Below are 14004 nucleotides of genomic sequence, written 5' to 3'. Positions count from 1 at the left end.
CAGACGGGCGGGCAGGCGGGCGGATGGACGGACGGACGGATGGGTGGGTGGTTCATAAGATAAATTCATCCACAGACTAAGTGAATCCTCAACATGTAAACAAAACCCTGACCTTAGCAGAGAGATCAGTGTGTCCCCCAGTATCCATTCCTACCTTCTTCCTTCTAGTAACTCCTTGAGTTTCGGTTTGACCCATGGTCACCCAACTAGATAGTACATTGCCAAGCCTAGGTGTGTCTGCACGATGACGTTCTGGACAATGGTATGTGAGGGGAAGCGATGTGTACAATTTCCAGGTCACATCCTGCAAAGGAAGCTGCATGTCCCCTACACGCTGCCATGCACGTGTAATGGTGGAAAACCAACTTGAGAGATGCAGATGAGAAGACACGGCAGTGTACTGTGAAGTAACAAGAAAGAGAAACCAAGAGCAAAGCAGCCCAGCCCTGACCCGCCCACCAACCGGGCTGTTTTGTGAAGGGAAGTAAACCTTCTGTCCTCCTGACATCATTGTTATCCGCTCTGTGTTAAGTGTTGTTGTAGGGTGCCGCTGCGTCGTTCTCAACTCATAGTGACCCCATGTGCCAGAGGAGAACTGTCCCACAGGGTTTCCTAGGCCGTAATCCTTATGAAAGCAGATCACCAAGTCTTTCGTCCGCAGAGCCACTGGGCAGGTTCGAACTAGTGACTATCAGTTAACAGTGGAGCGCTTAACTGTCTGCGCCACCAGGGCTCCTTTGTGTTAAAGTAGCCAAGTGAATCAGTACTTTGGCAGATGAGAGAACTAACCCAGGATTCTATACTACCTTCTTCTCATTCTTTTCCGTATTCCCTCTGAAAGTTCCCCTTAGTCATTAGGTCGAAGTTGCCCGGCACCAGTTCATACCAAGTTTTGTCTCCCATCCCTCTCCCTGACCTCTGCGGTTTCAATGGAAGAAGAAAACCGCTGAGACTCTTAACGTGAGGAGGAGGCCTGGTGGCACCTATCTACAGACAAGCACCTCTGTCTTGAAGGGCACGGCAATGTAGCACAGCCGCCTGGAGGGGTTTCTGCTATTGTCATTTTAATTAGGCTAAAGAAGAAAACACCTATAAAAGGTTGATGTGGAGGTGATTCCAACTCATGGCGCCATCCTGTCTGCTCCGTAAGGTTTTCAATGGCTGATATTCCAGGAGTAGATTTCCAGGCCTTTCTTCTGAGGTACCTCTGGGTGAACTTAACTGCCAACCTTTAGTTTAGCAGCTGAGGGCATTAATCGTTTACACCACCCAGAAACTCCAAAGTACCTCTGTTGTTGCTGTTGTTAACTTGCGGCCAAGTCGATTCCAACTCATAGCGACCCCATGTGACAGACCAGAACTGCCCCATAGGGTTCTCTAGACTGTAATCCTTACAGGAGCAGATTGCCAGGTCTTCCTCCTGCAGAGCCTCTGGGTGGGTTCAAACAGCCAACTTTTCAGTTAGCAGCTGAGAGCTTAACTATTGCGCCACCAGAGTTCCTTAAAGCATCTATAAAAAACCAAACCAAACCCAGTGCTGTTGAGTCGATTCCAACTCACAGCGACCCTACAGGACAGAGTAGAACTGCCCCATAGGGTTTCCAAGGCTGTCATCTTTATGGAAGCAGATCACCAGGTGTTTCTCCCACAGAGCAGCTGGTGGGCTTAAATGGCCAATCTCTGGGTTGGCAGCCGAGCAGGTAACCACTGTGCCACCGGGGCTCCTTTAGGGTAGTACAAAAACACAGATCTTCCTTCTCCCCACACCAAGCCTCCAGCATTACTCAGAGCAGCTTCAGATTCACTTCATGCCTGTTTTAAGCATTATGAAAATGTACCTGTATCCTTAGATTTTTCTCTCCATCATCTGTCTCAGATATTACATGATAAATCAAACTACAAAGTTCATTAACAATATGCAATTAAAAACACATTAAACACTCAAGGAAGCGCTGCTCGAAGGTTAATGAGAATGTTTTTTCAACATGAAACCTAACTTAGAACTGTTACAGAAATTCTGAACACTAATTATCTACACCATTTTAAAACCTGCCTTTAAAAAGTTATTTCTTCCACTTCTTTTGATCATACTTTATGATAAGACCATGATCCCAAACAAACCCCACTGCCGTCAAGTCGATTGCGACCCATCGCGACCCTACAGGACAGAGCGGAACTGTCCCATAGGGTTTCCTAGGCTGTAATCTTTACGAGAGCAGACTGCCACATCTTTCTCCCACTGAGTTGCTGGTGGGTTCAAACCACCGACCTTTTGGTTAGCAGCCGAGTGCTTTAACCACTGCGTCACCAGGGCTCCGAAAACCATGACAGTCCCACATAATCGTACAAGTGTTAAATTTAAAAATACATATAATTTAGAATATGACGTCTCTAGCATTAGAAATTAAATAGAGCATTTTAAGCAATAAATAGTCAATAAATAAGCAAAATGAGTCAGCAGTTTCTCTAATCTAATAAACACTGATTCTCTACAGACTGAGTGCTTCGGAAAATAGAAATGTATAAAGAAAGAAAGTTAGTAGACATCCCAAGCCATCCCTACATACCTGGGTAAGAGCTGCCGCCTGTTGTAAGATGTTTTCCTTCAACTGCTCTGCTCTCTTTGCATGAAAAGAATTACTTTGGCTCTGGATGACAAAGACAATTCTTTTTAAATCTAGAAAAAAACAAGAAGAGTTCTGAAGTATTTCGTTCTTAGCCACTACTAAAATATACTTGAAAGCAAGGAAAAAACATCAGCGAGGAGGCAAGCCTTCAGGCAATGAACTCGTCAGCAAAAGTCTTTTCTCCAACTGATCTTCCAAACATCCTTCCTAGCAAGTTAGCAAGTAAATAAGCTCACTGTACTAAGAGCTGGGCTGCTAACCCAGAGGTTGTCAGTTTGAATCCACCAGCCACTCCTTGGAAACCCTATGGAGCTGTTCTACTGTGTCCTATGGGGTCACTATGAGTTGGAATCGACTCGATGGGGCAACGGGTTTGGCTTGGTTTGGTATGAGACCAAGTCACCAGTAACAAACTGCATTTGCTCCTGCATCGGAGCATCCGTCAGAGAGGATGGGTGTAAATGGGCAGAAGTATGGAAATGTCGAGAGCACACGAGCCTCCCTGCTGTTGTTGTTATCGTTGTTGTTGGCTGCTGACAAGTTGATTCTGACTCATAGCGACCTCATGTGACAGAGCACAACTGCCCCATAGGTTTTTCTAGGCTGTAATCTTTACGGGAGCAGATCGCCAGGTCTTTTCTCCACCAGTGCCGATGGGTGGGTTCAAACCACCAACCTTTTGGTTAGCAGCTGAGTGCTTAACCACTATGCCACCAGGGCTGCTACTGAGTAGTGTCTTATAAAAGGGGGTACAGACACAGAAAGAACACACGGGGGAAGAGACCGAGAAATGCCAAGGGACGCTGAGGGGGGCTACCCACAGGGAATATCCCCTAGAGCTTGGTGCCCTGATTTGGACTTCTAGGCTGCAACACTGTAAGACAAAAAAAAAAAAAGGTTGTTCTTTAAAGCCACCCACTCTGTGGTATTTTTGTGATGGCAGTACTGAAAAACCACGACAAGGCGACACTCTACAATAACTGCCTACGTCCCAGGAGTTCACAGGGCTGGCAAATAACTCAGCAATCCTCCCCACACCCCACAAGGCGCCTGGCCAGGATTAAGTGTTATCTCCAGGAAAACAGCAGCCGTACTTCTGCACGAAACGCTGCAGAAACCCATCTGGGACAACACAGGCAGGATCTGCCAGCCCACCGGAGACACGCCTCAAAGCAGTCAGCTTCTGACAATGGCGAGTCGGGAGGAAATCCTAGGATGTCACACCGCCCCCGCCAGGGAAGGACGCTCACCGTCAAGGCTCAGGGCAGCACAGTGGAGAAGTGCGTTAGCCTCCCCAGGTAAAGAAACAACCAATGTCAGCACACCAGACGGGTGCTAGCAGGAAGCAGATGTCACATAAATTGTAGCCTCCAGCCAGGCTTACAGCAGATGGATGTGGGGAAGTCCCCCCAACCACGAAGTTCAACCTCTCAGTTCTGGGATGCTAATTTGCTTTTAATTTTATTCCATTATATTTAATTGGGCAAATCTGCTGCAGAAGACCTCTTTAAAGTGTTACAAAGCAAAGATGTCACTTTAAGGACTAAGGTGCACCTGACCTAAGCCATGGTATTTTTCAATCCCCTTATGCATGTGAAAGCTGGACAATGAATAAGGAAGACCAAAGAAGAACTGATGCCTTTGAATTATGGTGTTGGCGAAGAATATTGAGTATACTGTGGACTGCCAGAAGAACGAACAAGCCTGTCTCGGAAGAAGAATGTTTCTTCCAGAATGCTCCTTAGAAGCAAGGATGGCAAGACTTCGACTCACATACTTTGGACATGTTATCTGGAGAGACCAGTCTCTGGAGAAGGACATCATGCTTGGTAAAGTAGAGGGTCAGTGAAAAAGAGAAAGACCCTAAAAGCCTGTCAGCGGCCATCTAAGATACTCCACTGGTCTGATCCTTTCAGGAGCAAGGGAGAATGAAGAGAACAGGATACAAGGAAAAGATTAGTCTGAAGGACTAATTGTCCACAGCTACCAAGGCCTCCACCGGACTGAGTCAAGTACAGCTAGATGGTGCCCGGCTACCACAACTGACTGCTCTGACCAGGATCACAACAGAGGGTTCTGGACAGAGCTGGAGAAGGATGTAGAGCATAATTCTAACTCACAAAAAAAAGACCAGATTTACTGGCCTAAAGGAGACTGGAGAAACCTCGAGAGTATGGCCCCCAGACACCCTTTTAGCTCAGTGGTGAAGCTACCTCCGAGGTTCACTGTTCAGCCTGGGAGTGGACAGCCCCATAAAACCAAATGAGACTAACGAGGTACAGGAGTCCAGTGACAAGGGCCAGAAGGCAGAAGGGGACAAGGAAGCTGGTGATAGGGAACCCAAGGTTGAGTAAGGATATTGTTGATGTGAGATTGTTAAGCATTGTCATAGGGCAACATTTGTAGTAACTGTTAAACGGGAAACTATGTTGTTCTGTAAGCCTTCATCTTAAGTGAGAATAACAGCACAATTGGAAGAGCGTAGTCAATGTCACTGAACTGTGTATGTAGAAATTTTTGAAATGGTGTATCTTTGGCTATGTGTATTTTCACCAAAAAAAAAAAAAGTTGAGAAGTTAGAGGGTTAATATGTTGTGGGGTTGTTAACCAATGTCATAAAACAACATGTGTACTTCTGTTTCATGAGAAACTATTTGTTCTATAAGCCTTCACCTGAAGTACAATTAAAAAAAAAAAAAACAGAGGAAGACCCTCTATGAGATGAACTGACACAGTGGCTGCAACAATGGTCTCAAACATAGCAACAACTGTGAGGATGCTGCAGGACCAGGCAGCGTTTAGTTCTGTTGTACACAGGGTCACTATGAGTCAGAACCAACTTGACAACACCTAACAACAACAACAACAAATATAACTGTCCGATAGTTCTATAGTTCCATTCATTCATTCACTTACCGAAAAATTCAGGGAGCTAACAGCTCCACTGTGAGACCTTTAGATCCTAAAATAATCCAAAATGGTCTGTCTCAGTTTCCCAGTGCTGCTATAACAGAATTACCACAAGCAGGTAGCTTTAACAAACACAACCTTATTTTCTCAGTTTAGGAGGCTGGTGATGTTGGGTGCCACCGAGCTGATTCCGACTCATAGCGACCCCATGAGACAGAGTAGAACAGCCCAATAGGGTTTCCTAGGCTGTAAATCTTTACAAGAGCAGATTGCCAGGTCTTACCCCCACAGAGTTGCTGTTGGGGTCTAACAGCCAACCTTTCAGTTAGGAGCTAAGCACTTAACCACTGCACCGCCAGGGCTCCTTAAGAGGCTAGAAGTCCAAATTCAGGGCACCAGCTCAAGGGGAAGGCTTTCTCTCTCTGTGGGCTCTGGGGGAAGGTTCTTGCCTCTTTTCAGCTTCTGTTCCTCAGTTCTTTGGCGACGTTCATGTGGCATCTATCTTCTCTTCTGTTTGTCTTTCCATCTCTGTGTCTAATCTGCTTTCTTATATCTCAAAGGTGACTGGCTTAAAACAACCCTACGCTGATATGGCCTCATTAACATAACACAGGAGCCTGAGATGCACGGTGGTTAAAGCACTCAGCTGCTAACCGAAAGGTCAGTGGTTCAAACCCACCAGCCACTCTACGGGAGAAAGATGTGGCAGTCTGCTCCCTTAAAGATTTGCAGCCTTGGAACTCCTATGAGGCAGTTCTACTCTGTCCTATAGGGTCACTATGAGTCAGCATCAACTCAACAGCAATGGGTTTGGGTTTCTATGACGGTTACAGCCTAGAAAACCCTATGGGGCAGTTTTACTCTGTCACATGGGGTCCTTGTGAGTCGATACCAACTTGACTGCCCCTAACAACAACAACATATCCCTATGATGCAAAACCAGAAAACACTGTATGAGAATGATCAGCCCCAAATCAGGATAATGGTCTACAGGCTTCAGCTGTGCTAGTAATGTTTTGTTTCTTAAAAACCCAAACCAAACCTGTTGCTGTCGAGTCAATTCCAACTCATAGTGACCCTATAGGACAGAGTAGAACTGCCCCACAGGGTTTCCAAGGAGCAGTTATCGGATTAGAACTGCTGAACTTTTGGTCAGCAACTGCAGCTCTTAACCACTGCGCCACCAGGGCTCCAGCTGTTTCTTAAGCCAGGTGGTAAATACATGGACAGTCATTATATTCCTCTTTGTGAGTTTGTGCAAGTTCAAGGTATTTCATAATAAATTTTTAGAAAGAGCAGACCCATCTGTGAAAAGGGTTTATCCTGCTCTCACCACAGGAACAAACTCCTACCCCTTGCTCCTCCACAACAGCACCGTCCCACTGTTCTCTTCAAGAGATGTAGGCTTTGTAAGAAGAAAAAAAGGTAAGTGGAATCTTCTCCTTTTCATATACCTGCTTCATGGTCTGAGTTTTTTCTCTTGCTAACTCAGCTTCTAAGTGGTCATGCTGGCCCCTTCCTTTTTCTTGTTTTAATAATTTATTACTTTTGTTGTTGTTGGGAACATACACGGCAGAGGATACACCAGCAGTTCCCACCCGTACATTTCAGTAACACTGATTTCATTCTCAGAGCTGTGCAGCCATTCTCACCCTCCTTTTCTGAGTTGTTCCTTCCCCAGTGACATAAAGTCATTGCCCCCTAAGGTTCCTAGCTAATCTTTCAAGCTGCTATTGTCAATCTGATCCCAGCTGTCCAAGGCAGATACTCTTTACTAAGTAAGCCATTGCTTGCTTTAAAGAAGACTGGAGGGGATATTTTTGGTTTAAGGTTTAAAGATTATCTCAGGGCAATAGCTTCAGGGGTTCATCCAGCTGCCATGGCTCCAGAAATTCTGAATTTCATGAGAATCTGAAATTCTGTTCCACATTTCTCCCTTTTGATCAGGATTCCTCTCTAGAATCCTTGATGAAAACATTCAGTAATGGTAGCCAGGCACCATCCAGTTCTTCTGGTCTCATGGTAAAGAAGGCAGTTGTGCACGGAGGCCATTAGCCACACATTCCATTTCCTCCTCCTTCCTGACTCTCCTTCTTCCTCTGTTGCTCCAAGCGAATACAGACCACTTGTTGTACCCTGGATGGCCCTTTCCTTTTTTCTCACACTTCAATCACACGTGACATATGTGTGCATTCCACAAACATCTTTTGAGTGCCTACTAAGTGCAAAGCTCTGGGATACCAAGGCAAATAAGCACAGTCCAGGCATTTAGGAGCCTGAGTCCAGCTCAGAAGATAGGCAATTATAATGCAAAGTAATAAGTGGAAGGCCAGAGCTGGGCAGGATTCCATGGGAGCTCAGAGGGGGATCGCGTACAAGGAAAGCTGCTGGGAGAAGACATTCCTGATTTTCCTTCAAAAAGCAGCAGGTGTCTGCAGACTTTGACCAGAGGGTAGCAGACTATGTGTATGGAGTTAGCACAGTGGTTAAGAGCTTGGTGGCTAACCAACAGGTTGGCAATTCAAACCCACCAGCCGCTCCTTGGAAACCCTATGAAGCAGTTCTACTCCGTCCTGTAGGGTCGCTATGAGTCGGAATCAACTCAGTGGCAATGGATTTGGTTTGGTTTAAGGTGAATTAGAGGTTCAGGCTGCAGAGGAAGGCTGCACCCAGTTTCTATAACCTTGATAAGAACAAATGACTGATCTTAAAGAATCCAGGCTTACTGGACCTAGAGTCCCCAAGACTACGGCCCTGAACTGCTCTTCAAAACATGAATTGAAATTACTCCCTAACATCACCTTTAAACTTAGTTAACAGTTTAGCCCAAAGAGAAAAGACTGTCACCCTTGAGTACTGCATTTCTTAAAAAAAAAAAGAAAAAAATCCAAGTAAGACCAAATGGTCGACAACAAGTAGTACAAAAGATTAACAGACCTAATTGGTAAATGCTGTAACATATACAATTCAGCAACAAATTGCGGTAACAACCGGTTGCACAGGTAGATACGTATGCATATATGTGTATAGCAAGGTATACGTGTGTATATATGTGTATATATAGGTGTATCTGTAGGCACAGATACATACATGTTTGTGTGTGCTGCACATATATTCATGTATATAATTAAGCACATAGAGGGCACAGTCACAGATACCTCCCAGACATAACCAAATACCTCACAGGATTGGTTTACTGGGTTTCAAGGCTTAGGATCCTAGTCTCATGGGACAACTCAGTCAATTGGCACAACATTAAGTCTATAAAGTTGACGCTCTACATCTTAGTTTGTTAAGTAGCATCTGGGGTCTTAAAAGCTTGTGAGCAACCATCTAAGATACAACTATTGGTCTCTACTCATCTGGAGCAAAAGAGAAAGAAGGAAACCAAAGACCCAAAGAAGAAACTAGTCTACAGAACTAATCGTCTACACGAACCACAGCCTCATCTATCCAGAGACCAGAAGAACTAGATGGTGCCCTGCTATCGCTACTGACCATCCTGACCAGGGACACAACAGATGGTCCTGGACAGAATGGCAGAAAATTGTAGAACAAAACTCTAATTCATATTTTTAAAAAAGGCCAGACTTACTGGCTGGTAGAGAGTAAAGGAACCCTGAGACTATCAACCTGAGATACCCTTTAAAATTTCAACTGTAACTACTCCCGGAGGTCGCCTTTCAGCTAAATAACAGACTGGCTCATAAAATAAATATCAGCACCCATGAGTACTGTGCTCCTTTAAAAAAAAAAAAATCATCTATGAGACCAAACGGTCAACATTTACTCTAAAGCAAAGATGAGACGTTGGTGGTGGGACTGGATTAATGGAAACGGAACAACCAGAACAGACGTGAGCAGAATGCTGACACAGTGTGAAAAATGTAACCAACGTCACTGAACAATATGTACAGAGACTGTTCAATGGGAGCCTAACTTGCTGTGCAAACTTTCACCAAAAACCCAATACAATATTAAAAATAATAGTAATAAAAAAGAAATAAATGAAAGACCAAAGGGTACACAGCTATTGAGAGCGTAGATGAGAAGGTTGGGGAAGATAGATTAAGTAAATAAACGGAGGTTAAACAACTAGAACAGAAACGAGAATGTGGACCCAGCATGAAGAACGTAACCCATGCCGCTGATCGCTAAGTACAGAAACTACGGATTTTGCTGTATATTCTCACCAAAAATAAAATTAAATAAGAAGAATGAATGACCAAAAAGCTACACCACTCAGCCCCAATTCCATTCCAGAGAAGAACCAGTTAGTGCTGAAACAGCTTATGTGCTTAAATTCCTGCTGTCCTTCATATCAGCACCAAGAAATCTTTTCTGACATACTTCTTACCCGTACCTGTTGCCGACTCAGTGACCCCACAGGACAGAGTAGAACAGCCTCATAGGGTTTCCAAGGCTGTAATCTTTATAGAAGCAGATAGCCACAGCTTTCTCCCACAGAGCGGCTGGTGGGTTTGAACCGCCGACCTTTTGGTTCACAGTCGAGCACTTAACCGCTGCACCACCAGGGCTCCTTACACACATCCTAACTAAGCCCTGCCTTAATTGAATCACCTTCTGGCTGAGTCTAGATCCCAGAGATCACCATGGTAGCTGTCTTCTCCGTTTATATGCCATCCGCCTGTTTGACTCTTCATGTCCCACTGACCCACTGATGGAGCTAAACAAGACAAAGCCAAGGTCTCCTTACGTTAGCTGCCCTCCTCTAAACTCACAGTAATTTGCCATCAGCAAACACTGCCAAAACTCAAGGCAGAACATCAGCACCTCTCCTCCGGGAAATGTGCAATAAATGGGCCGTTCACTACGAGCCTGAGAACAGTGATGAGCAGGACAGGCTAGAAGCAGGAGATAAGGAAATTCAGCAAGGATACAGGAAGGACTGGTGCATCAAGGCAGCATCAAGGAAAGGCAATCCAACTAAAGTGATAGTTAGAAAAGGATCCCTGAAGGATGAATCAAAGGTTCTCCATTGCTGCAGTTATTGCTCTGGTTAAGCCTCAGCTGCTCATCGAAAGGTCGGCAGTTCAAACCCACCTAGCGGCTCCACAAGAGAAAGACCTAGCAATCGACCTCCATAAAGATGACAGCCTAGGAAACGCTGTGAGGCAGTTCTACTCTGTCACATGGGGCTGCTGTCAGTCGGAATCAACTCAATGGCACCCAACAACAACAGTGTGGGTCAAGCACTCTGCTACCTGCTTATCTTTCCTGGTCAGAAATTAGCTAGAATAATGAATTCCATCATTCTGGTGTTTTCCTACTGAGAAGTCAGTAGCAACGAGCCACCTGATGATTTAAAGTCCCTGGGTGGCCAAGCGGTTTGCAACTGGCTGCCAACCAAAAGGTTGGTGGTTCGAAGACACCCAACAGTGCCATGGAAGAAAGGCCTGGTGATCGGCGTCCGTAAAGATCACAGTCAAGAAAATCCTACAGAGCAGTTCTACTCTGTCACATGGGGTTGCTATGAGTCAGAATCAACTCGATGGCACCCAACAACAACGACAGTCAATCTATCCATTAGGCAGTAAGCTGAAAGAGAAAGAGACTGTCCAGTGCTTCAGGCTGTTACCAGCTCTGAGTACTATAAGACCATGACTTCACAGACATAGGCACTCTGACCCTACAGGAGCGTGTGGAGGTAGTACCCTCCTGGCACTGTCAACTCACATCAAGATTGTGGTCAGTAAGCCCCCGAGCCTAGTTCTGATGAACTGATACCAAGGGAAGTGTCATTCGCTTGCCACTTGCAAAGGCAAGGATGTATACTTACTTGTCTGAGATAATTTCACCTTGGTAGCTTCTATCCAATGCTCCAGACTGGGGTCATTAATCCATTTAATAACCACCTACTATAAGGAACGGAGCCCTGGTGGCGCAGTGGTTAAAGCGCTCAGATGCCAACCAAAAGGTCAGCAGTTCAAATACACCAGCTGCTCCAGGGGAGAATGATATGACAGTCTGCTTCTGTAAAGATTTACAGCCTTGGAAGCCCTATGAGGCAGTTCTACTCTGTCCTATAGGGTCGCTACGAGTTGGAATCAATTCGATGGCAACAGGGTTTTTTTAATTACAGTAAGACCTGCGAAAGCTGGAAGCTGTGTAAGGCGGAAACCTGTCAAAGAAGGAAAAGGCAAATATTTCCCACTAAAAGGAGTGACAGAAATGTGGTGAGTCTGCACCCTGTCAAAGGCGGAAAACTCGCACGACCCTGAAAAACAAGGCAGTCCCGTCGAGTTCCAGCTCTCACAGGTCTCCCTGTACAGGAAACCCATCAGCTCCCTTAAAATAGCAACTGAATACCCACCCCAACAGGGCTGGCGGCAGAGGGAAAACCTCCACATGGGGAGGGCGGGCTGAACCATACAGGGTACTGTAGTGTAGAGAAGATAATATACTGCACCGAAGGGGCTCCTCTCCCACACGTGGAATACGGCTGTTCGCAGAGCCCGCAGACCCCAGCCCATCCCCCTGAGGGGTCCGTGCATACCCAGGCCCCAGACCCTCCTCCCCAGCAGAGGCCACCCTGGCCCACGGAGGGCTGGGAGCTTTCCTGCACTTTTAGACACCTCAGAATCCATGCCCGGGAAGGGAAGGCCTCCGGGGGAAAATTTTCTTTTTCCCTCCTGTCACAGGCCCCCTTCCAGGCCCCATGGCCCACCGGGATGACTGATCAACTGAGGGACAATCTCTCCACCACTGGGGAGAGACCTAGCCCAGCCCAGAGGTGTGGCCTTCCCCCTTAACAACGCACTGGGGGCACGTTTTCCATGGACGGTCCTATCCCTCAAGGAGCTTATAATATACAATAAGGAGAAAAACTCACCCCATTGCCATGGAGTCATTCCAATTCATAGTGACCCTACAGGACAGAGTAGAACTGCCCCATAGAGTTTCCAAGGCTATAATCGTTATGGAAGCAGACTGCCACATCTTTCCCCTGCGGAAAGGCTGGTGGGTTCAAACTGCCGATGTTTTCGTTAGCAGCCGAGCTCTTAACCTGCACCACCAGGGCTCCTTCAATAGGGACCAAGAAGTGTTAAAAAGGGGGTGCAAATCAGAGTGTACATGGGCTGTGATAGAAATGTGCAAAGAGCAGCTTCCACACCTGAAGGTGGGTGGCTCAAACCTACCCAGCGGCTCCAATGGAGAAAGACCTGTCAACCTGCTTCTGTAGAGACTGCAGCCTGGGAAACCCTATGGGCAGTTCTTCTCTGTCACATGGGGTCTTGTGATGGTTAAGGTTATGTGTCAACTTGGCTAGGCCATGATTCTCACTGGTTTTGCAGATATTATGTAATCATCTTTCATTTTGGATGTAATGTGAGCAGCCAATCAGTTGAAAGGCAATCAGTTGAAATCCAATCAGTTTCCTTGGGGGTGCGGCCTGCATCCAATATATATGGATGTTCTGGCAAAACTCTCTCTGGATCCAGCATCTGACTCATTATCCTCTGACCTCCAGTCTTAGGACATGAGCAGGCAGCCCACTGCCTGACCTGCAGATCTTGGGATTCGCCAGCTCCTGAAGCCCTGTGAGCCAGCAGCCTACCACCTGACCTGCTGATCTTTGGTTTGTCAGCCCCTGCAACCACCTGAGTCAGGGGAAGCCTCCAGCCTGATATCTGACCCAATGACTTGGGACTTGCCAGCCTCTACAATTGTGTGAGCCATTTCCTTGAGATAAATCTCTCTGTATGTATTTAGGTATACACATTTGACTGGTTTTTCTCCCCTAGAGAACTTAGCCTCTGACAGGCCGCCATGAGTCAGAGTTGACTTGATAGCACCTAACAACAACCCCAACATGGATCGTGGGAAACATTTGGCAGAAGATATGGCTGGTGAGCTGCCTTGTGACGGACAAGCAGTGTCTGCCTTCTGAGGGACAAGCAGTGTCTGCCTTCTGAGGGACAAGCAGTATCTGCCTTCTGAGGGACAAGGAATATCTGCCTACTGAGGGACAAGCAGCGTCTGCTTTCTGAGGGACAAGGAATGTCTGCCTTCTGAGGGACAAGCAGTGTCTGCCTTCTGAGGGACAAGGAATGTCTGCCCTTCTGAGGGAGAAGGAGTGTCTGCCTTCGGAGGGACAAGGAATGTCTGCCTTCTGAGGGAGAAGGAGTGTCTGCCTCCTGAGGGACAAGGAATGTCTGCCTTCTGAGGGGCAAGCAGTATCTGCCTTCTGAAGGACAAGCAGCATCTGCCTTCTGAGGGACAAGGAATGTCTGCCTTCTGAGGCACAAGCAGTGTCTGCCTTCTCAGGGACAAGCAGCATCTGCCTTCTGAGGGACAAGCAGCATCTGCCTTCTGAGGGACAAGGAATGTCTGCCTTCTGAGGCACAAGCAGCGTCTGCCTTCTGAGGGACAAGTAGCGTCTGCCTTCTGAGGGACAAGCAGTGTCTGCCTTCTGAGGGACAAGGAGCGTCTGCCTTCTGAGGGA

General features: G+C 46.5%; 1 protein-coding gene across 1 annotated transcript in view; it reads right to left on the bottom strand.

Moving 5' to 3' along the window:
* Window positions 1-14004, bottom strand: part of B3GLCT (beta 3-glucosyltransferase) — a 120432-nt gene that overhangs the window by 89056 nt on the left and 17372 nt on the right. Inside the window, exon 4 of the mRNA XM_004386032.2 lies at window positions 2568-2677. Within this exon, the coding sequence (XP_004386089.1) occupies window positions 2568-2677 (110 nt within the window). The remainder of the gene's footprint in view (window positions 1-2567; window positions 2678-14004) is intronic.

Source organism: Trichechus manatus, unplaced genomic scaffold (genome assembly GCF_000243295.1).
Source record: "Trichechus manatus latirostris isolate Lorelei unplaced genomic scaffold, TriManLat1.0 scaffold00153, whole genome shotgun sequence".
Classification (NCBI taxonomy): domain Eukaryota; kingdom Metazoa; phylum Chordata; class Mammalia; order Sirenia; family Trichechidae; genus Trichechus; species Trichechus manatus.
Note: the sequence above shows the minus strand (reverse complement) of the source record. Positions and strands in the feature narration are given on the sequence as shown.